Genomic DNA, 26,307 nt, shown 5'->3' on the forward strand with positions numbered 1-26,307 from the left:
ATTGAATGATATACCAGGGATATCGGCTTAAATAATCCAGTCAACAAATTGTAATCTTATATACGAATGGGAAAGTGCATTAAATACGCTCACTTATATAAAGAATTCTTTAAAAACGTCTTTCTTTAAACATGCAAGAAGGGAAGACTACTGTACATGGCTCAAATTGCTGAAGCAATGATGACATCTCAGTAACTTTTGAAGAGTTTTTAACTTCAACAAAACAGTAGCTATCTCCTTTCATTATTCATTTATAAAAGATTATTTTTTTAATATCATTTTCCTTCTAAATTTTATTATCACTAATTTAGGTTAAGTTAGATAATCTTATTCTCATGATTCACGACATGAATGCAGAGCTCTTATCCATTGCGTTATTGTATAAATCATAAATCGGGGTTCAAAATCATTTTTAATCTTTAATGATGCTTTTTAAGTGGAAGTCTTTTAGTTAAGTATGACTAGCTTATTTAATCTACGAAACGTATAGACAAGACCATTCGTATTTAGCAAATTAATATTTTAAATATTGATTCATTAGAATATTAGATTCAGAGTTTTACATAATAAATGTCTTTCTGAAGTTTAAAAATTTTACAAATTCTTAATAAAGATATAAATATTTCATCCAGTCTTCTTTTAAACGTTTGAAATGCTTTTAAAATATTGTTTTGTATATTCTTCACATTTTACATTTTATACACAATGTTCCTTTTAGATGATATTGATATTTAATTAAAAACAGTCAACCAAATTATATACGGACTAAAAACTAATTAAATAAAAAATCGAATATTACCTAAGATCACTGTTGATGACTACTTGGCAATATTCGAAACAGCATTGTAAGGTCAGTCAAATTTCAATAAATTAATAAAAAATTTTGTTGTTTCTTTATTACTGTTCGAACCCTTCTAAAAACAATTATTCTTAATTATATTTCTTCATAATTTGTTATTTGGCTATGTGATTTAATGTGCCCAACATTCAGCACAAAAAGTCCGTTAATATCTTACTGCTTTACTGAATTGGAAGTCATTAAATTTTAATATAAGTATTTAAATTTAATCAGTAATAGTTAATCCTCTTATGAAATGTTTATTTTCTCTGATTTTCAACTAATTTTCAAACTAAATAAATTTATTAAGTACATAATTATAACGATCGCCAACTTACTAATAATATATTTATGTTAATAAATCTATGAAATCAATTAAAAAAATTAATGAAATAATCAACTTATTTACATTTTAATTATAAAGATTAAAATCTTAAATTAAGATACTATAAAATTTTAAATAATATATAAAATTTACTCTTTACCAAACAAAAGTGTAAATCGCTAAGTGCAACTTCCGGTTGCGTCAGTGCATTGAACCTATGCTTTTCGAAATATAGTGTGGGTTCCGAAAGAAAAAATCGAATCTTGACGTAAATATCTGACTTTTAATGTTGTTTAGGCGGTATTGCATGCATAATCTGAGTCAATTTTGCATAGAAAAATAGTAAAAAAAAATTATTAAAACGAAATATAAAAAAATATACAAAAAATTTATTAAAATTGATTTCGATTAGATTACAAACTGTTTTAGAAATGTTTTTGTGTATAATATTTTCATAGATATTTTTACACATACGTATATTATATTGAAATTTACTTCAATCGAAATTAAGTAAAATATTTCAATATATAAAATTTTGTATAATTTTGTATATCTCTGAACTATTAGTTCGCATATAAACTATATCGTATACAAAACTGATATGAAATATATTTGGCACTGAATTAGAATCAGATAGCCCCCTTCAGCTAAATCATTAAAAGCAATGAAAAAGACAGTTTATTGCTCAGTAATTCCGCTCACTCTGATGAATATTTAAGAAACAACAAAGATTATTTCCATTTTAAGACCAACTAAAACACATATATCACTAGATATCTAGTATTTCAGGATCTATGAAAAACAAGTATATTTTTAACTGAGTTTCAAATTTATATGCCGTCATATTTGTATGTAATAAGGAACAACTAAATTAGAATTTTATATTATTATATTTATATAAAATAGATTAGTAAAAATTATAACTTTTTTTAGTACATTTAAGCCTTTCGTTGTTAAATTCTCTAAAATATAGGAAATAGACATAACAAAAAGTTTTTTAACGTTGAGTTAAATAATAAATCCAATACAAGCAATAATTTGGTGTTTAATAAAGTAAAAAATCATTCACGTTATTTTTCATATAAATTTAGAGCAATGGTTCCCAACCGATGGTCTGGAGATGGTTAAAAATGGGCCGTGTATCTAATTTAACAGGTTTGCATACATCGGTTGTAGTTTGCCCACTTAGATCTCACTTATTAGAAAATAATTACAAAAAAATTTCTAAGTAATTATATACCTTTTTTATAGCGCTATATATTTATACCGCTTACACAATTGATTCTACCATATTATAATATTAATATGGTATAATATTATTCATTACACATTATACCAGTGATAAAGCATATAAAGCATATTAAAACAATCATAAAACAATCTTAAACTTTCCCTTCTAAAAACAAAAAAAACATAGTGATCCTTAGTCAAAAAAAAGTTGGGGACCACTGCTTTAGAGACTTTGTGCCCCACCTAGAAAGACAGAATCATATACGCACATACGTATTAATTCTTAATTTCTTAACTTAATTTTTGCAAAAAATAAACTAAATATCGCAAAAATTCTAAACTAAATTCTAATACCTTTTATCAGTAAATACGCATAATCAAAATAGATTGAAACAAAACAACCACTCGTGTACTAATAAGATTAGAACTTTCATATTAGAAATAAATATATGTGCACTTTTAGTATATTTTGTAAAACTCCGATTAAAAGAGTCTGAATGCCATATAACTTTTAAATTATTATTCACGACAACAGATGTTTTACAAAACATTAATTTATTTCTTATATTTATAATTTTATTTATTTAGATTATAGAATTTTTTTTGAATCGTTAGTTAAATGAATAATTTTTATATATAAATTATATTTATATTAAATTTTAAAATTGAAGAAAAATTTAATAATTAATTTTATAGTGAAGGTTTAATTTTAACTAGAACAATTAAATTTAAAATATATAAACTTTTGGCTGACCATACAACTGTTTCAAATTGCCAAATTTTCATCATAAGTGGTCTTTGGATATATTTAGAGGTTTAATAGTCCGTATATAATTTTTCAACTACAAGCGGCATGAAATTAAGCTGTTCAGAAAAGAGTCGGTGATCCGAGTGTTATCGCATAATTAAAATAAAATTTTTGTTATAATTTTGTTTTTAAACGGGCTAATTGGTCAATAGTTAAATAATACACTTTTTATTTTTTTATTTTTTGGAAATGCTTTATATTTTACAAACTCCTACTGACATGACACATGACAATAATTCCTGGATTTCTTCCAGAAATGGAAAATAAAAATTAACTATAAGAAATCTAAAGCAGGCAGTATCCACCGAAAGTGAAAGTTGGTGACATCGCGATTAATTGAAAGGACTGCATTAAATACCTTGGAATCACGTTTGATTCCGGTTCACTTCGCACAAGCACCTATAAGTCAAAAGAAGTAGTTTTGCAAAAACACTGCAATGCTTACAACCACTTTTCAAACAGAAAACTGATCTACAGCCAGATAATTAGACCAGCACTACTTTATGTGTGTGTCGCGTATAGAAAAGATACTGACTCTACCATCCAGAAGCTGCAAGTTACTCAAAGTCTAGCTTTCCAAAGACTCTTCAAAGTGCTATGGTACCTCCGCATCATTATCATGCTAAGAGACCTTAGAATAGATATGGTCAAAAATACATAAGGGACAGAGCATTGAAGCTATATCTGAAAACCGACAACTACCTTTCTTAGCACTATCTAATCTCGGAGTAATCACCAACCGTACGAGGCGGTACGCAGATCTTAGAAGCTTATGAGGAATAAACAAATTAGTCAGTGAGATTGGTGGGACTCTGCAAACACCCCCCAGCTATCAAAGAGTAAATGTTCCCAGATGCACTAAAGCTGAACATAATAATTACTTAACTATTGATCAAATAGTTCGTTTAAAAACAAAACTATTAAAAAAGCTTTTGGGCATGAAAACAATAAATTATTTAAAATCTTTGTAAATAAAATTTTTATTCACTAGAAAACCTTGTCTCAATGCATAAATAGGTTGCTTGTCATTACTGTACTAAATTATTCAAATTGTCATGCGTTTATAATATAATATATATTAATTAATGAAATGAATCAAAAATTTAACAAGGCACGAGTTCGATTCCTGGTACTTGCAGTCTCAAAATTATTTACGAATAAAAATACAAGAAATCATTCCAAGACCACTGATGATGGGTATTTGGTAATACTCGAAACAGCTGACCGTACGTCAGCGAAAAATTCATTTAATTGAAAATAATAATAAAAATTGTTGTTGTTGTATTTCACTACTTTTCGAACACATTTTTATAAAATAAATCATATGAAATATATTGTATAAATAATAATAATTTAATATTTTTATTTAAAACTCTGTCAAAACAGTTTTTTATTGCCATTATTGCCATGATGTTTATCTTACCAACTGAAAATAGTGCTAGAGCATTTAATGCTTGTACTATACGTATTTCAATTATAAGTAATTTATCAATGAGAAAGAATACAATAAATAACAATATATATATGTATATATATCCATTCAAAGAGAAATGTCCTTAACAATAAAAATCTTGGCTAAAATTTATTTACTTGGCAACTACACAAAAATTTCAAATTGCTCAGTTCGTGAGATCCGACGACAGTTTCATGTAACGCAGAACGTTCCAATGATTTGTGGAAGTTTCTCGTAAGTTCACTTCAGCTCGGAAATGAATAAAAGCCAAAACATTTATGATTTTAAGCCAGTTCGACTAAAATAATTCAAAAGTGAAGATCAAAACTACAAAAAGTGTGGGTGTAAATTAAATACATAAAAAAAAAATAAACCAATTTTGGTAATATGAAATGTTAAACTTGTGAACAAAATTCGTGAAATAGAAAAAACTTTTAAAAATTAGTTAAAAATAGTTAAGTAACAAAAACTTATAAATAAATAAAAATTTAAACTAAATATGCTATACTTAACATATATACTTATTATTAATTGTATAAACAAACCAATTCTTCTGGGAAGTACTGCATTTGTTGTGCTGACGTCACTCTTATCAAAAAGTCGTCAAAAAGTTCCATCGCGTGTGTAAGAGCGATTATAAGAAATGCAGTATAAGTTTTCAAAGTTGAGATACAAAGTTGCCTTATAGGCACAAAAACCAACAATACAAACATTTGCTTTAAATACTTTGACTAATAAATAAATTGATTTATTTACTTGTTTTTTTTTTAGATTTTTATTGACGTCACTTGTTGCTAATTTTTGGCTGTAATTTATTTTTTGTATTAAGTGAATCACCTTTTTTAAATAAGTCTTCTACTAATTGAACCAAATTTATGTAACTCGAAGTAAATATTTGACTCGATTGAATTTTTTTTATTTTATCTGCGTATCTTAATTTGTTTCTTTTGAAATCATATATAGATATTTTCTCTCAGCAAGTAGATATAAATATACAATACTATATATATGAAAAGAGCAAACAAAATGCTAATTTGAATAATTAATCCGGTACATGAAATTTCCTATTTTTTTAGTTTATTTTATTTAATTTTTTTGTTAAGAAAATTGCAGCTTCATGATGTCATTTTATTTACCTTAATAACTTGTTAAAATCAATTGTTTACTTTTGTCATGAAAATTTTGTTTTTTAAGTTATTCAGCTTTTTATATCTGTATTTTGACAAATCGTTTTATTTATATATGAATTATCTAATTTTTTTTTCGATTTTAATTTAAGTATTTTTTAAAAAAACATACAATACACAATCTTAATTAATATAGAGAATAATTACTTATTATAAAATTAGTTTTAATTTATACATGCTTAGGTAACGTAGTAATGAAGTAAAGAAATTTTGTGTTATATATCTCAATGAAAATTAAGCTATAATATATAAAAATTTATTAACCGATAATTTAACTATATTTTAGTTAAACACATATTATATGAAATCTTAGCTATTTAGCTAACAAACCATATAGCTACTTAGCAAATCCTTACGTGATAATAAAAAATTAAATTTAGTATTTTTTTAATATTACTTCCCAAATCTTTGTCTTCTAGATAGTTATGCTTAGAAAATCAGTAGTCTTCTTACTTTTTTTGCTTGTGACTAATAGTAAATATATAAGCCCTTATATTTTAATATCATACCTGATCATCTTGTAAGAAATATATTTGAAGAACGGAATAGAGACTTCATATCCACATTACGTTCATCATCAATAATTTAATCATTTTATCTGATGATAACTCTAGAAGTGAGCTCAACTTCCTAATAATACTACCCGAAAATCATACCTGATTGTTTATTTAATCATTATAATTAAATAAATAAATATATCGATGAACCTAGTAGTCCAGTTTCTTTTTCTAAGTTCACTTAAATATTAATTTTAGTATTAACTCACAAATGAATAAATAAAATAAATAAATAAAAAAAATACATAAATAAAATAAAATAAATAAATAAATAAAATAATAAATAAAGTAAAATAAAATAAAATAAATTAGTAAAATAAATAAATAATATAAATAAATAAATAAAATAAAGAAATAAATAAAATAAATACATAAGTAAAATAAAAAAATAAAATGAATAAATAAAATAAATAAATAAAATAAAAAAAGTAAAATAAATAAATAAAAAAATCGTATTAATCGGATTAATTTTAATAAATTATTTAATAATTTATAAACAAATGAAAAATTAATTTAATCATTTAATAAACTAATTAGATTAATCTGATTAAATTTTATAAAATGGATGCCACTGTTAAATTTTTAAAACTTGTAAATACTTAATATAAATAAAATATAAATAAATATGTATAAAAAAGAATTCTCTAAAAAACTAATATTATTTTAATAAAAATATATAAGCTAAAAAATACTCTTATATGTTTAAGAAGTTGCTTTAAAGACATGCTCATAAGCTAATAAAAAGAATCTATTTTTGAAATATTATTCTGAAAATTTCGATTAATCTATAAAGTACAATATTAGTTATTATCATAATTGTGATTTTTATATTATCTATAAAAGATTCCTCTCTTCCTTAAATAACTTTATATGTATACGATTCATTATTATTTCGATATATATATATATTTATTATTTAAACAAATATCAATTATTAACTTTTCTTTTTTCTTTATTTTTCAGCAGGGTTTCGGTTTTGAACCAGATATAGATATGGACATGGACATGGATATGTTTCCTCGTAGTCGTATGGGTCGTATGCACCATGACCCATTCAGTAGCTTTGGAAGTTCTCGTAAGTTTTTCTATATAGCAAACATACATTTAACAATATTAATTAATAAACTTATTTTTAGCAGATTTTGATTTTCCACAATTTGGTACATTGGGACGTCGTCGTGCTGGTAATGAACATCATATGAATGATGATCGTGATTTTTTTAACCGTTTGCCATCAGAATTTCGGCAATATATACCAGAAGGATTTGGACATCGTCGTACTGGTACTGGTACTGGTACAGTACCTAGTCATCATCAGGTGCCAACCGGTGGACAAGGACAATATTATCAAAATTATGCACCACCAAGTGGAGCACAATCCTATACTACCGTACCGCAATCGCCATCGAAAACACTTTGTGATGCAGCCATACAAACTGATGATCCTAGAGAACGGAGCGAAGTCGATAGTGCAGCTAATGTTTCAATGCAAACAGATAATTTGAATCAACATGGTTTACGTAATACCATGGATATGGGCATTAAATCTGCAAACGAAAATGAAAATCATGGTCCACGTTCACATTCAGCTCCACCACCAGAACAACAGCAACAATATCAACAACAAATGGCAGCTAACAATAACCGTCCCACACCTCCACCACAAAGTGGACGTCCAAGTTTCGGTACCCAAACTAGTCATAACAATCCATCAACACAGCATGTACCAATACAAAAATCTTATTATCCGCCACAGCAACAGGCGCATCCACAGCAACAGGCGCATCCACAGCAACAGGCGCATCCACAGCAAAAGCAAGCAACACCACCACCACCACAAACGCCAGGTGGCAGTTATATACGTACTATACCAATATTTGTAGAAGGACGTTCAGAGCCTATTATTAATTCACATAAAGACATACCAAATCAACATGGTAACAATGTATCAGCTAATGCATCGGCTAACGCCAGAGCAGGTCCAAACAATCAGTCTCAACAACACTACACACAGCAACAGCAACAACAACAACCACAATATAATCAACAACACTTTAATCAACCACAACAGCAACAGCAACAGCCACAGCAACAACAAAGACCAACACCACTTAATACTCATACACAACAGCAACCACAAGATCTAGGTCCTTCGGGCCTTCCACCACAAACTCCACACACACTTGATTCTATAAATAAAATTCAGGACATACAACGCGATGTACTTGATCTCATGGCAAAAGTTGAGAATTTCGCAGGCACACGCCGAGACAAGGAATATGTCTACTTGGATGAAATGTTGACACGTAATCTATTGAAACTAGACACCATTGATACAAATGGCAAGGACAGTATTCGTTTAGCAAGAAAAGAGGCTATAAAATGCATACAAGCATCTATTAATGTACTCGAAGCCAAGGCTGAGGAGAATGCAAAACGTATGGAAGCAAATGTACAAAATCAGGTACCACGTCAACCATCAACTGAAATAGTTGTGGACAATACAACCAAAGACACTTATGCAGCTGCGACTGAAACTCCAGTCGAACCAGTAGATGCAACGAAAATGCAAGAACCCATACCATTACCACCACCAGAAGGTATGCAAGTCGATGATCGGCAAGTGACTGCTGCCACAGCGACTGAAACACAGCAGCAAACTCAGCTGAAGGAAGGAAGTCCTGCCAGTGCAACGAACAATGAAACCGAATCGAAATGATGATCATCACGCATGCGTTTTATCACAAAACAATTGCGTAAACTTACCAAAAAGAACTCTGAAAAATTCTAAAAATTTTCGCTGAAGTAACTCATATTTAGTATAAAAAGTATCTATGGAACGAAAGTTAAGTGCACTTGTCGTAGTATCCAGTCTGCGTGAAAATAATCGATTTTGAACTGAATTTAGTAAAAGAAAATTTTTTGTTATACTAACGTCATTTTGCTTTAAACTGTTAACGATCAAAATAAAATCAAAATTAATATTAAAAAGATCTAATCTAATCTCAAGCACTAAAATATAAAAATATATATTTTATTTGATGTACATCTAAAGAACGTTTCAATAGAGTCCAGTTAAAATGATGTATGGAAAAATTCCTACTTGTTGGAAGTAAATGATGAGTGAATGTCCTGTGTGTGTTTCGGTGTAGTATAGATTTCAAAAATGCATATATCATATTTACAAACCCAGTCTTAAAATATTTGTGTAATTTTAAAATAATATATTTAAAGAAAATATATAATGTTAAAGCAATTTTTCAATTTTGATATAAAAATATTTACTCTGAGTTGTTGGTGACAATATTAAGATCAGCAACTATGGATTAAATAACGTTTGGTTCTTAGTTTATACAATAACTGAAGAAATTTTGCATATTTATACGATTAAATTTAATAATCAAATTAAACGAAAAATATATTGTATTTAATATTTGTTTAAAAAAGAACTTTAAAGAACTTAAAACTGAATTAAATAAGTTATATATAATTTTTTTTTAAAGCATTTTTACATAGATCTGCAAATGAAACGATAAACAGATCAAAACGATATTTGGGTGTATCGATCCAATAGATTGTAAGAGAGTCTTAGTCAAAAAAATTTTTTAAATAATTTAATAAACTTAGAAAAAGTTGCAAATTAATAATATTTAAATGTGTGAAAATAATTAATTGTGGTATTTTTATTTAATATAATGTTAACTTTAAACGGTCTCTGGTTTTAAATTTAATATAATACAAATATTATTTTAATACCAACTGATATTTATTTATTATTAAATATAATAATTGACTTGGAAGAATAATTATATATTAGTAAGAAATTGTGTCCAATTAATAAAAATATATAATGTGAATATATAAAATAAAAATTAAGAGTTAATTTAAAAATATTTCTGCACATCTGCCGATTTAGTCTTCATGTATAAACAAATTTAAAAATTATTTTTATATTAAATAAAAATACCACAAATTAATTATATATAATATTTATATGATTCTATATAATATTTATATTATATATGTTCATATAATATTTAAATTATTGATTGAAATTAATTTTGTTCTCAAAACAACACTGTTTATCTTAAGCTGTAATTTATACTTGAAAATATTGTACTTTTATTTACAATATTAGATATTCTAAAGAGATTATAAGAATCAAAACGACAATATGTATAACATATAAATTACACCAATTAACACTTATACTAAACATTTAAATTAATAGTAAATAATATTTTTGTCAATAAATATTAATTTTTAAAAAGGAAAAAAACAAATTTTTAACGAAATAACTTAAAACGAAATTTTCAGATATTAAAAGTGAAAATTAAATTTAAATATATATATATGTATATGTAAGGATGTGTAATCAAAAATTATTATAAAATAATAAAAGTATGGTTAAATTGATTAATATATGTTTTAAGCTTTAATTTTATTTATGTTCTATTTTTAACAATTTAGATTAAATTTAATTTAATTAATTTTCCTTAAATTTAATTCACATCTGCTATCATTTTGTGTAATCAAGAGTTATAGAACTTGAAGAACAAGTGTGTAAGTTCTAATCAAATTATATTAGATATTGAGAGCACTAAAATTTTAAATAAATATTAGAATTGTTGATAATGTAAATTATTTGGAAGTTTTTATTTAAATAAAAAAAAACTAACTGAATTTTATCTTATAGTTATCTTATAAGAAGAACCATATCTTATTTCATTCTCGGATTAATAAAATTCTCGGATTATTTTAAGTTTCTACAAACCATACTGCTTAAATTTGTAAAACAATTCATAATAACATATGTTAGTTAAGTGAATTTAAATAGCTGTTGTTTATGCATTACTTCTAAAAATAGCTACCAAGAACAATTATTGTTTGCTATTGGAAAAATATGTATTTTGGAATAGTGGGAATTCGATGGCTTTGTGAGTTAACACACGAATTTAAGATTCAAATTTGACAGGTTTTAATTTCTGGCACTTGCAGTCCAAAAAATTATGTATGGGCAATTAAATTAAAAGTTGTTTTCAAAAAATACTAATAATGAATATTTAAAAGAATCCAACACATCTATAATGTCAAATGTTATTCATTATAGAGATTAAAAATTTTTTTCAAAATCAATTTAGAATGAGAAATCTCCTACTTTCGTATAAACAATGTATCTTTTATTCTACTTTTTTAGAAACTTTTTTAGAAAGGTATCTTTTATTCAACTTAGAGATTAAATTTTTAAACTTCGGTATTTGTGCAATTCGGAACGATATTCCTTTCACACTAATTTTTGCAAACATGGTTTCTAAAGTCGACTTAGAGATTTAATTTTTAAACTTCATTAAAAATTTTTTAACGGTTTTTATGCAATATTGTACGACAAACATTATGGGTTACAAAAATAACTGTTCATCAATTAATCTTAATAAAACTAGAAAGCGAATTGAATGAACTTTATATCAGGACTTCGAACCGGAAATGAACCGTTAACAGAAAATTTAAATAGGCCGATATATTTGCCAGAGGAAAAACCATATTCGTACCAAAAATATATATCAGTTTATATCGTATCACCACAGTACAGAGTATCTATTTATTTAAGCTAATCACTCTTCAGTTATTAAAACTTTAACGAAGGAAAATAAAAATTTCAAAAATAGTTTTAATTTATACATCTAAAAGTTTATTTTTTTATTTAATAACTATGCTTTTTAAGAAGAATAATCTGAATATCATGTCATAAGATACCTGTAGAACCAAGGCAAACTAGAAAACAACACCTTTGCTAACAGAGGGTACTGATTTCTAAAAAAGCAGAAACGGGTATACGGTAAGCAAAAAGGGTAATCAATTCTAAGTATGTTGAGGTACAAAATTATTGAAGCCTAAATAGAAAAGATTAAAACACATGCACTAAGATCACAAACAGATCATACTAAGGTAAATGTAACAATAGGAAACAGGAAATTGCTTGGCAGTAAGGTCTGAGATGTTCTGCGTTCAGATATTTGCAGATCCATGTGATTCAAAAGAACGTTTTGTTGTTGTTGTGGGAACCGTTGAGTTCTATATAACAGTTAGGATATGGTTCTCTCGGTAAGCATATACATCAGTTATAATATAGTTGGGTTAAATACTTTTTTAAAATAATAAAGAATTGTTAGAGAACAAGAGTAGGATAGGCGGGATATTATTTTAAGCTCACCACCCCACCTCAAGACCAATACGAACTATTTTAGTGGGATGAAACCAGATATGAACTAAACTGAACTTTGTATGTGCGCATTAGAACATGAAATCAAATGGCGACATCTTGACAGATAGAGCCGCAGTTAGGATAAACATTGAGAATTGAGACATTTCAATCCTCAATTGGTAAGTGACAAGGAATTGTTCAACACACGACTGTATACTGACCTCAATTGGGCTACACCAGATCTTGCTTTAAGGGGAGGGCGTCGTTATTCCCGAAAGATAGCCCGAGAGGCGTGTTATGAACTTTTTGCAATGCAACCGTAGTTTCCAAGAAGATACTGCAATTGTATGCAGAACTATAAGTTTCCGTTACAGGAGCACGCAGGTTCGCATTCCATTTAGACAACCAAGTGTCATTCACGATTGACAAAAAAAGCTAAACCAATAAGTGTTTGTTATTGACAAATAAAATGTATCTAAAAATTAAGAAATATAATGTTTATAATCTATTAGGAAAATAAAATACTATATATAATAATTTCTGTCCGATAGTTTATAACAAATGTAAGTAATTTAAATAGATTAATTTTAATTTGTATATTTATTTATTAGTTTTTATTGTTATACAATAAATATATTAAATACACGATCAAAAATATTGTGGATAAGCATTTTTCGAAATAACAGGTGAAAAATGATTTTTTTAATATAATTTTTATAACCTACAAATCTCAAAAATTTTTATTAAATTGTTTTAGGACATCATATGTTTAAAAATTGCATATTAAGACTTTGATATTACATATTATTAATAATTTTATTATAAAGTAAAAATGTATTTTATTTGTTAAGTATGAATCTCAGTTATTTGTTCAAATTCCATATACTTTTAACTTTAAGTTAATTTATTGACAGGCTAATAATTTCATTTTAATACTTTAAATTACAAATTTATAACAATAACAAATGAAAATATATAATAATAATATATAATACTTTAAAAAAATTAGTGATGATTAAGGACGCAATCTTGACATAATAAAGTACAAAATATTATAAAAGAATGTATAAAATCTTATTAATTATAATAAACATCATAAAAATGATATTACAAAAAACATATATAAATACACAAAATTTATTAAAAAGTGCCGCGTGAAAAATTTTATGATAAAATTGATAAATAATGAAAAATAATTTAAATTTCTAATGTAATAAAGAACAATAAAGTTTATGCTTGGCACTAGGGTCTTTAAATACTATATTAATGTTGCGCATAAATATAAATAGGTTTATAGTATAATGGATTATATATGTTTACGTCTATATTGCAGTATAAATTTCTTGATAAAGACTTTAAGAGAGAGAGAGAGAGAGAGAGAGATGTGTGCTGCTTATTTACTAGTTTCAAGTTTTCATTAAAAATTATTAATAATTTCTAAAAATGCTTAAGAATGTATACATTGGCTTAGCATAAAATAAGTTGTGTTTTGTAAAAAAAATAATAATACGAAAAATTGTATTGCCATAATAATTATGGTTATTGACTCGAATTTTTACTCTATAAAATGTTTATTTGTTTTTTATTTTTGTTATTGATTTTTAATAATTATTAATTCCCTTTTTAGTTAATAATTTCGACATAATTTGCCGGAAACAGTCCATATGTTCCATCGGGTCCAAGCCCTTGCCACCAGCCTTCATCAATTTGATCAATATGCGTTATAATATCGCCTGGATCAAAAGTTATTTCAGACTCATCAGCTTTAAAGAAAATTATTAATAAAATTTTTGTTTTATGTTTATTTTAGAAATCCATAGTTACCTGCTTGATAATCATATAAAGCTCTTGCTCTCAACCCCAAATCGCCTAAAGAATCTTGGCATATGAAATCATCTTCATTAACAAGATCAGCCACTATAGTGTAAATAATCCAATTGATTAATTCATATATTTATACTATTTTAATTTAAATTTAATACTTAAATTAAATATGATATATAATAAATACTTAAACTTTAATTTAAACTAATATAGGTAAGTAGCATATAATAGATTTAATTTTATCCAAAATTTTGGATACGTACAGATTGAATAGGATCGGTGAAGACAAAATTGTCTGGGGGACACCTTGTATCAATTTCATAGCTTTCGACACCTTGCCTCTAAAATTAACGAAGGATTTTAGACCCTATAAGATAGTTACAGATCCATTATTTTGTTAAATCACTGATAAGTGTTTTGTTCAAGTCATTTAGTAAGATGCTACGGGAGACTGTAACAAACGCCTTGTATTAATCAAGACCTACTAACACCGTCCGTTCAAAAAGGCGACTTTGGTTTAGGCCATTAGAAATTAAATTTAATTTTAAAATGGGTTAAGGTGGTATCAGGTAACTTCTCGACAATCTTAGCTCTACTTCTATTCAGAAGGCATGTCTCTTAATAATTATATAGTTTAACCAATTCTTTAACAAAATGATTAACTAAAGTGTGGGACTATAAGCGCCGCACTTTAGCATTTATTCAGTTATTCATAAGACTTAGTTGTAAATTTAATAATTGTGTATCAATTTTCCAAATTGTGGTTATTAAAAGATTTTGTTATAATCCAACTAATTCGGCAATAAAGCCCTAATCCATAGAATTTTATGGCAGACACGGTGATATTATAAAAACAGATTAAGATTGCTGATAAAAAGACTCTTTTTCTTCTTGTTGTTGTTGTAGTAATCCACTGGGACCTGCTTGCGAAATTCCTTTGGGGGTGTTGAACGACACTTGGTCGTCGCTGGCGATGAGTGGCTCAGGGACGTAGACCCAGCCGTTTTTGAAACCACTTTATTTCTTCACTTAGACCGTTTCACTTAGGCATCGATAAGAAAAATTCTAGCCAGATTTAAACTTTTTTTATTTAAAATATAGCAAAATCTAAGATACTTTATATACTCGTATTATATGTATTAAATTAATAGCCCTTTGTGAAGTACTAACTTTTAAGCAATCTAGCTTACAACTGAATGTAAGTAAAGGCTTTTTTTTAATAAATTATTGTTGGTATTAATCAAATACATTTTGTACTAAGCAAGCAACTTCTGCACTAAATATATTAGTAAATATTCCATACCTTAAAGAGAATTCTAATCCAATGTATTTAAAGAAAATATTCGAACAAATGATTTAGTTAAAATCACATTAAAGAAAGAAAATGTTTGTTTCAAAAATTAAAATATTTTTAAAAGATAACAATATTGGAAGAGTAATATTAGATAAAATGTTGGTTAGCAATACTTATGTTGCTATATACACATAAAGTACATGGAATTAATAATTCAACTTACATTCGTTTCTCTCTAAAGAAGTAATCATGCCATTCTTCGTCGATTGAGATTGCTGCACTGTAACAGAAACTTTTGTGCGCACAACTTCCTCTTCATCATCATCTTGATCCTGGTATACAGCAGTATCTGTAGCATTTGATGATGATGTCTCATCGGGAGATTGTAAGGAATTTGATTTGCTATGAGGCGAACGTTTAATAGTTGAAAATTGCTCTTCATTGTCTACCAAGTAATCATCCACTGGCTGTATATCATCATTATTAGCAATAGCTGTCATTTCTGGTTTAACAGGTTGCTCAAGTTCGCCGTTACTAGCAGTTGATGATGTTATGGAATTTGCAGTTGTTGTATTATTCGAAGCTGTCATTTCGTTTGTATTTTGTATATTACTGGATGTATCTACATTCACTTTAGGAAGTACAATTTTGGCTGGAGCCTTTTGATAATGTTGCTCTTCCTGTTGTTGTGGTTGATTAAAAGCATTTATGCGTTGTGCAATTGAAGTACGTGCAGGTTTGGCTGGCGGTGCGGTATTAAGTCTAAATAATAATAATTTTATTTTATTAAATATATTATATTAATATTATATAAAAAGAGAAATAATATACTTTGTCTGCAATTGTCCTTCACTAGTATTTTTTGTGAAAATAGCTTTTGCTGCGCCCACACGCGAACCAATCAATTCTCTGGCCTCTTGATTGCGTAGCTGACGCATACGTTCAGCTTCAGTCAATCCGGTACTAAAACCAGCAACAGTTTTTTCAGGACTTAATGGTTGTGGCGATCTACAAAAAATAATGGTTAAAGTTTAAATATTTTTAAGTGTATCCAATATAAGTTATGTTTACGTTTTTATAGGCACATGTGCAGACTGCAATTTAGTGGTACTAATAATTTTCTTTTCACGTTCTTGATGTTCTTTTTCTTCACGTGCACGTTGTTCTTTTTCCAGTTTCTCTATTTGTAAACGTTTAGTTTCCTTCTCTACAGCCACACGCCGTTTCTCTTCCTCCTCCTCTTTTTTCCAAAAATCCTGCATAACGCTAGGATTCAGCTCTTTTGTTGGTATTACACGTGTATAATTGGTGCCAACTGGCGTTTTCTGCTCCTCAACAATTGAGCGTGGTTCCTTAAAGCTGTATGCCGAACTTACTGTGCTTAGTTTTTTTAATAAGCGTTCCAAATCCATATCGTCTTCGTTTCGTGCATTTATTGTTAAATGAGCTCCAGATAATAATTTCGTTACATCATGTATGTGATTAGCACAAGTACCCTTTCTCAAAACTGGGGCTCCTTCACCCTATTGTATGGAAAAAATAATTTTTAATTATTAATATTTTTATAAATTGATAAGAAATTTTTTGTTTAACATTGAAGTTTATTTGTACATAAAACGTAATTATAAATTTTGAACTTTAGATAAGATAAAAAATGTGTTTTCTTTAAATTTATCAATAGCGAGAAGGGCCGGTAAATATTATTTATTGCAACACTTTAAATGGAATAATATTGGAGATTATGTTATATGACTAAGAATTTTAATCAATTTTAGAAAATTTATTTATAAATACAAAATAGCTTTGGTTTGAATTTTATATAATTTTTTTGATTTTATATAGTTTGTTTAACCAAATAATTAGACCGACACTTCTATATAGGTGTGTAGCATTCAGCAAGACCTCAACCACTACCATTCGCCAGCTGGAAATTGCACAAAGCCAGGCTTTGAGAAAACTTTTCAAGGTGACATGAGAAGTGACTTTTCAAGGACGAATGATATCCTCAGGAAACTCAAGAACGATCCGATCACAGAACAGGTTACTAACACCGCGTTATCAAATCTTTGAATGGTTACAGGCTCCTTGGGGAGGTATGCAGATCTTAGGTCAGATATTGCTTAATCAGATGAAGTGATAAATAATAATCCAGTCAAGACGTAGAGACTGGATTAGTAGAGAGTTAGTTGATAAAGAGTAAAAGTTATTGTTGTTGTTGTAGCCCAAGAATGACAGGCTCTATGTCCCGGAGCTACTCATCAAAGACAATCAAGTGCCGTTCAACACCATCCAAAGGAGTCACGCAAGAGTGTAAATGTTTTCAAGTGCACTGACTCAGCTAGCCTCAACATACATATATTTTTTATTTATTTTTATAGTATTTTTACTTACTTGCCAATTCACTAACAAAAATTTCTTGAGTCCTGTTTTTGGATCTTCTATACGCACAAATGCGTACATGATTTTTCCACTATTTAAGTCTTCGCATAACTCCTCCAAACCGCCTTCACCACTGGCCACCACTTTTAATTCATTCGTCTGTCCCTCATAGCCATAGAGTGACCTTTTCAAAGAAGAAATGTCAGAGGTTAATTAATTCCATAAATGTGAAGAAGTGCATAACGAAAACCACGCAATTCAAGCAAATTGAGAAAATTTATTCATAGAACTTCATAATTAAAATAATACAAAAAAAAATTTTCATGCTAAACTGAATTAAATAGAAATCAAAAATTTGCTTTTGCAAACGAAAAAAAAAATAAAAGTAATTTAAAACCTGTAAAGAAATTGGGTGTGGTTTCTTAAGTTTATTATTTTTAAAAATTATTTTTTTGATAAATTCACAACTGTTTAACAAGAGCAACAGACTTTATGAATAATACTCTTTGTTTTAAAACAATAAAAAATTTTATAAGAATTAACATAGAATATAATAATAGCTCCTCATTTTATATTCTAAAATTCTAATATCTTTTATTTATTATTAACAATTAATCATTAACAATAATAAATTATTAAACTATTTAAATTTATATTCTTATTACTATATATATTGTATTGTATATTTAAAAACATTCTTACCAATTTGTTGTGCTTTTGTCGTCCAGAACATCTTTCCAAGCGGCTAGAATTTGTGCTCGATGCTTCTCAAAACTGATGGCCATATTTGTGTGTTAGACTTTGACGACCTTGAGACTAAGTGTACCACCGCAAACTGGTGGATATAAATAAATTCCCCCACCTGTGAATTTTACTTTATTTTTACACGTTCACACGCTTTCACTAAACTTCTGTAATTGTTGTTTTTCCGATTTTTCTTATTAGGCAATTTTACTCTTTTTTCCAATTGATTTAATGCAGTCAGTTATTTCCCTTGGTTTGTGTAAATTAATTCCATGTGAATGAATGGTAGCACATACGAACTCCCCCGCAAAAGTTATACTCAGCAATGACAAGTTGCTGCCGCAGTAAATAATTGATTTTTCTTATGTTCTGGAATTTTTACTTTTAGTTTACACTACTAACACATTATATATATTATTTATATAAAAATTATATTAGGAAAATTATTTCACGTCTCTTAATAATATTTATTCATATAATATAAAGTAAAATCACTAAAACCAATTATTTCTTGCAAATTCCAAGACACAACAAGCCATGAATAAAAGAGCAATAACACTTGTCAATTGGGGCTACCGTTTGATTGGGGTATTGTTATTGTTGTTGTGTGTTTGTTGTATTTTGTTGTAAAATGCGCAAAACAATTTGACAACAGATGGCGGAAGAAAATATTTCCTTGTTGCCAACACTTTATATTTTATTAGTTCATGTTAATATAAATATAAATTTTTGGAATTAATTTACAATATTAATTATTAAGCTAATAATTATTAACTTTCATGAAAGTTTATTAAATTAGTAAATTCGTATTAATCTATCTATTAAAATAAATTAAGTGTATAATATGTAATAAATAAGATATTATGAAAAAATGCTGGTATATGGCATTTAATTAAAATAAGAATAAGAATTATGAACACTAGCAACAGTAATAATGCTAATAATGAACTATAATGAACTAGTAATTTATTCAGTTTGGTTTCCAATTGAATGTCAAATATAAAAAGAAAATAAAAAATGTGGTTGACAATGCGACTCTTTTATATGATGAGCTGTATTAGGCTACGAATATACTGCATGCGAATTTTGTCTTGCGTGTTCGTACATATATTTTCTCTTGCGAACACATACCATGTTGCGGTTACATTGCTTGCGAATCGACAGTTCTGTTTTGTTTGTTTTTAAAACAAAATGTAAATTGAAGTTGAAATATATTTAGCAAAAAATTTGTTCTCAAAAAGATGAATTTGGGTGCAAAATTTTTATTCAAGATATAAAAATGGAGAGTTTGTCTGTTCCTCAAACAAAGAAATTACCATATCATAATCCATTTCCTAAAAGTAGTACATGTTTTAAAATTTATTTTCGTTTATAAACTCGAAATTAAGTGAAAATGACAGACATCTTTCAATTTCACTATTTACATCTTCTATTTTGAACGAACGAATGAATTTCAAACAAAATATTTTGTTTAATTAAATATTCGCATGAGAAAGACAAGACGTCGCGCGAATAATTCTCAGCAAGTGGAACCACTCACATATGATTACATACATTTGATTTGTTCGTACGAACAGACAAGACAAAATTCGCATGCAATGTAACTGCAGCCTTAAGGTAAATATTTAATATTAATATCAATTTCACACAAAAAATTGACATAAAACTACTTTATATGCATATGTAGTTATTACATAGAGCTTATGTCTATTTTTCTGATGCATTGCCAATTACTTTTATATGTGTTCCGTAGAATTCCAGAAAACAATGACAATTTGCGGATCACAATTGCATATTATGTACATTATGTACATATTTCAGCTGCTTTTTATTTGCAAAATATTAAGGGCATTAACTCTGTCTTGTTAACTCATTGCACTATGCACGAAATGTACAGATTGCACAATGGACAACAGCAAAATATCATTTAGCATTTCTTGGAATGGTTTGACATCTTACTATACCTAAACACATGTATATATGCTGACAATGAAATCAAAAAAAAAAGAAACAGCTTTTTTGACAACTGTTGCTTCTTATATGAATGTAGTATGCAGCAAAAACTGCTACTTCATTTTGATGTTGAAATTCTGCAAGATATATGTTTTCGCGCTTTGGCAATTTTGGTACAGCATTCTTGCACTTCGTACACCTTACTATAACTTTTCAAGACATAGTGAATAACCTTATTGTTTTATCTTTTTTCTTTTTGTTGCCGGTAGATGGTAAGCATCAAAAGCGGTTGAATCTAGTAAAACCAACTGTTAGAAATGCAAAATGAACAAATTACAGCAATTGGACAAAAGCTGAAACACCATTCCACTGATCCAGGGAAAGGCTGATAGGTAGTAATTACTGATTAAGAGTAAACTTTGTACAGAGTGTTGTTGTAATCACAATTGTTAGGTGAGATTATCGTATCCACGCGGACGTTGTCGTTCAGATCAAGGTCCAGAAGTTATGAAGGCTTGTTTCATATATTATTGAGCAGGTCCATGGGGATTATTTTATATTTAAACCACAACTTTACGCTTTCATTTGTAACTTCTTTAGCATTTTCATTGAACCGCATCATATTTAATAGTTGCTCTGCTAACACACATTTGCGTATATATTACATTGAACAAAGAATGTGAGCAAGTATAACGTTTATTTCACCGCATGGTTTTCGTTTCGTGTGTAAGTTGATGAGATCATTGCTTACGAAAACGCATCGACCATAGTAAAAATGTAGTAAATAAAAAACTACCAGAGTTATATATGTTAACTCTCTAAATATAAATTTCATACTACACGTGTGCAAATTAAATGTTTTTTACCCAAATTACTTCTATTAATTATACAAACGTTCACTGATACAAACAGTTGTTTTCTCTTAGATGTTTTTCCTTTTGAAAACTTATACATATGCATACAAAAACTATGCATGATCAATTTTCAAATCATTTTCATAATTGTTAAATAATTCAATTTAATAATAATGTAAATAAGGACATCAATACAAAATTTAAAATTGTTGTCCAGATTTATTTTTACACCACTTTTCAAATGAACTGAGTTCATTTTGTTAAATTAAACAAAAATTATAAATTAATATTTACTATATTTTAGTTCTATTAATATAATTAAAATAAGTCATAATAAAACATAAATATATCATATATTAATTTCAGAATATATTTTTACATTAAAATATTTTATATGATATTAAAAATATATCTCTCTTATGGCAATGCTACTTCCAGCTGTCATTCTTTGCTACAATTTTTGCTCGCTGTCTTCGCTGGCGCTGCTATCTTTGTTAAACTGAAATTCCTAAAATTCTTTGCATTCCGCTGAACCTATAGAAATTATTTGCGGAGGTATTGTGAAATTTTCCTCAATTTAAAACAAGATAAATTAAAATATTTTCTTTAAAGAGAATTACGTGTGTGATATAATAAAATATAAAAGTGAATACCATTAAAATATGTGAAAAAAATTTGGCAAACAATAGAAATAATTGCAGTTGTTACTAAACTCTACGTTTCACCCCCCGCGTTCGACAATATTGTTTGTTCTCTACATTTTTGGCTGTGTAATTTCTTTAATTTTTACTCAGGAATTTTTTGTTGTTTAAAGGTAATATAAGTTATTTATGTATATAAATAAAATTTCAAAAAAATTTACAATGTAGAATATAAAATAAACTTTTTTTTATTTTGTTTGGTAAACATTTGTTTGAAATAAAACAAATACGTAATAGTATATATTTATTTATAATATATATTTTAATATTTTTTTTGTTGGTTAATACATAAAAACCAACAACTCCTATTAAATATACGTTTTTGTTTTTACCGCAAGCGTTGCTAAATGAAATTTTCTTTGAATGCGATTTGGAATGCAGCATATCAAATGTTTAAATGCATTTTTCCTATTGGTTTATTGCAATGAACAAACTTTTATATGCATTTCAAATTGTATTTTAGCTTTTGTGTGAAGCATAAAAATTACATACACTCCGATGACACTACTTCGAAAGCAATATTTTATAACTCTAAGATGAGTCACATCTGAAGTTAGCGTCAACAATTTTCGTCGTTCACAATTCACAATTCTGTATTAATAAATAAAGTCTTCAAAACGAAATTACATATCAAAATACTTTTTATTACTAAAAAAAAATGTTTTGTTTTTTCTCGTAATGCAATTTTCCACAAATATATTGTGAAAATCGTGTTAACCAAGCCAGCCACAAGTCACAACGCTTACCATAAACAAAGCATATTTTTCGTGCACTTTCGAAAATTATTTGCTGTTGTTAAACATAATTCCTATTTTGTTATTTTCTTTTTGTTTTCATTCGTTTGCATAAACCTGCCCAAAACCACATCGTGCTTCTGCCTTCCTGACATTCCCACTACACTCTTTTCTCACTCTTATCTGCTCTAGTTGCAGTACAACATGTTGCCATCTTCGCCACAACAACTTTGCCTGCTCAACACTTTGTCCATATGCTCAACACTGTTGCGCTGTTCCGCTGTTCATGTGTTCATATTTGTGGTGGCAATTGGCAATTGGTAACTGGTAACTTCTTTCGCTTCGTGCACTGTGGTGTCATCTTCCATTTTAGCCGGTTTTTTGTGTTTTTCTAAAATTTCGTGCTAATTTTATTTATATATATTTCTCGCATTATTATATTAAATAATAACAAAAATTTTTGACAAATAATTTTAAACGACTTTAACAAAAAAAATTTCTTCTTTCCATTTCAGTGCTTGTTGGCCTCGCAACACTTTCTCGTTAAATGCAGCATATTAATTCATTTCGCGTCTTTTGTGCACAGTACACCCGCTTGACCCGCCTATAACGCACTCGTTACGGCCATCCCACTCATCGCGGTTTCTTTTTCGTTTTGCAAGTGCATTATCGATTTTTATTTTTGCTTCAAAAAATTGTTGCAATTTTCAATTTTGTTTTATTTGTTTTGCTACGATTTGCTTTACTCGCTTCACAGACAAAGCGTCGTCGCGCTTCTCTCTAAAGTAATTTTAACATATTCTTGTGCAATAAATTATTTAAAATCAGTTTAATATAAAAAGTTAAACGAAATAAGTTCAAAATAAAGTAAAATTATTATTTTAAATAATAACTGCAAGAAAAGAACAACGCCGCGTAGCAGAGTTTATCAAAATGGAAACAGCTTTGGATGTTTTATCGCGCGCTGCCACAATGGTGCAGGACAATGCAAATGGTGAGTTTAAAATTTTAAAAGGTTTTAAAAATCATTTATTTTTTTAAATTGTTAATATTTTCATTAACAAAATATGTCAGTTAAAAGTTATATGGTAAATATTATTATCAATCCACTTCAAATTACAAGATATGTGTACATACATGTTGGATTTCACTTTAAAAAGCAGTGTATGTTGTTAATGTTCGTCTCCAAAAAAGTGTCGATTTATGTAGAAAAAAAGAATAACTAACATTTGTGGCTCCATTTTGAAAAACATTTGTAGAGAATTGATGGTTAGTCTAAATAACTGCAATTGACAGGTGACAGGTTGAAAAATTACATTCTGCAAAACTATGGCCCTAGGAAAATAGATTTCCTAGGGATTTTTTGCACTGCACCTATATAAATATTTATTTATTTATTGCACTTATTTTTTATGTTTGGTTAAAAGTTTTCAAATTTATTTATTTATTTATTAAACATCTTTTAAAATATTCACAATGGTAACACCGAATTAACCTAATTTTTATCTAATTTACCCCACTCAAGATTCTGGTAAATACCAACATTTACTGCCATATCGACATAATTTACTATTTTCCTAAATTTACCATCAATTTATTCGAATTCGCACACGGGCCTATATTAGATTTATATGATTACATTATTTTATTGCTGTAATTTATAATTCGTAACGTTTTTAAACCTTGACTGAGAACCGATATTAAGCCCAATAGATTTTAAGTCAATACTTCAGATTTTTAAATTTAATAGAACAAAATCACAAACCGAAGCAATGGTTTTAAAAATTTTAACCGGTTTTTTAATCGGAGCAATGTTGCACAGTTCAGAGCACTGTCTTAAACAAAAGAAGCAAATCATTTAATTGTAAACGCATCTGATAATAACATATTGTTCATATTAGTATATTAGTATTACTTTTTCTTATCAAAAGAATTCTCACTCTCCGCATTAAAATTAATTAGTTATTGCATATTTATAGGGGAAGCAATATTTATTTATGTTACTCAATTCTACAGATTCAAAAAATTTATATATAAATAAATTCCGAAGGAGATGGAGAAAACTTTTGGAACAATAGATTTTTATTGTATAAATTAATATTCCATTTACAGTATGAAAAATAAAAGTGGTGCTGAAGCCAGTACAGCATTGAATGTACATTCTATTGACTGCAAACATGTCCCAGACCTTGACAATGTGAAAATCTTACATAAAGAAAAAAATTGAAATAAAAGAGCTACTTTCTGGAAATGCTTTCAATACTTAATATTCCTAAGAGACTAAATTGTAAAACGAATACGGACAACTGTGCTCAGGCTTAGGAATATTATGAACAAATGACACAGGATATTGTTTATATATTTTATAATATTATAATTGTATTTATTATTTTTCCCCGCTTAACCTTTACATTGTATATTTTTTTAGTTTCTCTAGAAATGACTATCAAAGATAGTCGAAATATCGGAAAATATCTTAAAAAAATAATTTGTTTTAAATATAAATAAGAAATTATATTTTTTTTTATATTTTTATTTAAATGATTAATTAGCCAGCTCATAAATTATTATATATAATCCATTACAACCTTCACACCTTTATGATTTAGAGATTATATGCAGTTTTTGAATTACAACACTTCTACAGATTTTATTGCCAATCTTAGCTCAAATTGTGTAATGTGCCTACTTTTATTTATATTTTCGAAATATTTGTCAATATTTTGCCCGCCATTTTCTAATAGATGATGACCTTAAGTTCGCGGAACGCCCGGGGTTTGTTGATATTAACCTCTGACTTCGAGTAGTCCCAGAGAAAAAATTTTAGTGGTGTCAAATCGGAGTAACACGAAGCACAGTCAAAATCATCATTTTTTAATATCAAACGACCGGGAAACAATGGCTTTAAAATAGCATAAAAAAATCAGATAAAATAGCTCGGTAGTTATTTTGATTGCCGGTTGTTGTTTTGTCGTTGACTTCTTCAAAAAAATATGGAATGACGATCATATTAGCACAAATTCCACATCACACTGTCATTTTTGATAGTAAAAATGCGCTTTTTAATAATTTGAGGGGTTTTCAAAGCATAGAACCGACAATTTTGTTTACGGTTCCATTTAACATTAGATGTATCTCATCATTCATATTGATCGTTTGTTAAAAATTCTACTGGGCGTCAGTAAATACGAATGGTGTGTATTCAAAAATTTTCTTAAGAATAG

At 27.8% G+C, this 26,307-nt stretch overlaps 2 protein-coding genes across 6 annotated transcripts in view; one reads left to right on the plus strand and one right to left on the minus strand.

Annotated features, from left to right (window-relative positions):
• The window catches only part of LOC119668018 (BAG domain-containing protein Samui), a 28,275-nt gene extending 18,627 nt beyond the window's left edge, over window positions 1-9,648 (plus strand). For 2 of the 5 annotated variants that reach the window (XM_038077393.1, XM_038077387.1), the window contains 2 exons: window positions 7,362-7,473; window positions 7,535-9,648. In XM_038077393.1, coding sequence (XP_037933321.1) covers window positions 7,362-7,473; window positions 7,535-9,117 — 1,695 coding nt within the window. In that variant the 3' untranslated portion in view covers window positions 9,118-9,648. Of the gene's footprint in view, window positions 1-5,089; window positions 5,109-7,361; window positions 7,474-7,534 lie in introns of those variants that run through there. The other 3 variants (XM_038077416.1, XM_038077406.1, XM_038077399.1) reach the window with 3 other exon arrangements.
• Window positions 9,649-13,771: 4,123 nt separating this feature from the next.
• Window positions 13,772-19,254, minus strand: LOC119668601 (drebrin-like protein). Its single transcript, XM_038078167.1, has 7 exons — window positions 18,800-19,254; window positions 18,110-18,281; window positions 16,790-17,241; window positions 16,550-16,726; window positions 15,942-16,480; window positions 14,425-14,517; window positions 13,772-14,363 (listed from the first exon to the last, which is right to left on the minus strand). Exons 1-7 carry the CDS (start codon window positions 18,880-18,882, stop codon window positions 14,224-14,226), a joined length of 1,656 nt encoding a protein of 551 aa, XP_037934095.1. The 5' UTR covers window positions 18,883-19,254; the 3' UTR covers window positions 13,772-14,223.
• Between the last annotated feature and the right edge of the window lie 7,053 nt (window positions 19,255-26,307).

The sequence above is a fragment of the Teleopsis dalmanni genome, chromosome 1 (genome assembly GCF_002237135.1).
Source record: "Teleopsis dalmanni isolate 2A chromosome 1, ASM223713v2, whole genome shotgun sequence".
Taxonomy (NCBI): Eukaryota; Metazoa; Arthropoda; class Insecta; order Diptera; family Diopsidae; genus Teleopsis; species Teleopsis dalmanni.

Excerpts from the sequence above, each read along its gene's own strand:
- LOC119668601 (XM_038078167.1), bottom strand. The coding sequence starts at position 18,882 with ATGGCCATCAGTTTTGAGAAGCATCGAGCACAAATTCTAGCCGCTTGG. Across the intron at positions 18,282-18,799 it reads GACAAAAGCACAACAAATTG|GTCACTCTATGGCTATGAGG; the intron begins GTAAGAATGTTT and ends TTCTTTGAAAAG. Across the intron at positions 16,481-16,549 it reads GAAGGACAATTGCAGACAAA|ACTTAATACCGCACCGCCAG; the intron begins GTATATTATTTC and ends ATTATTATTTAG.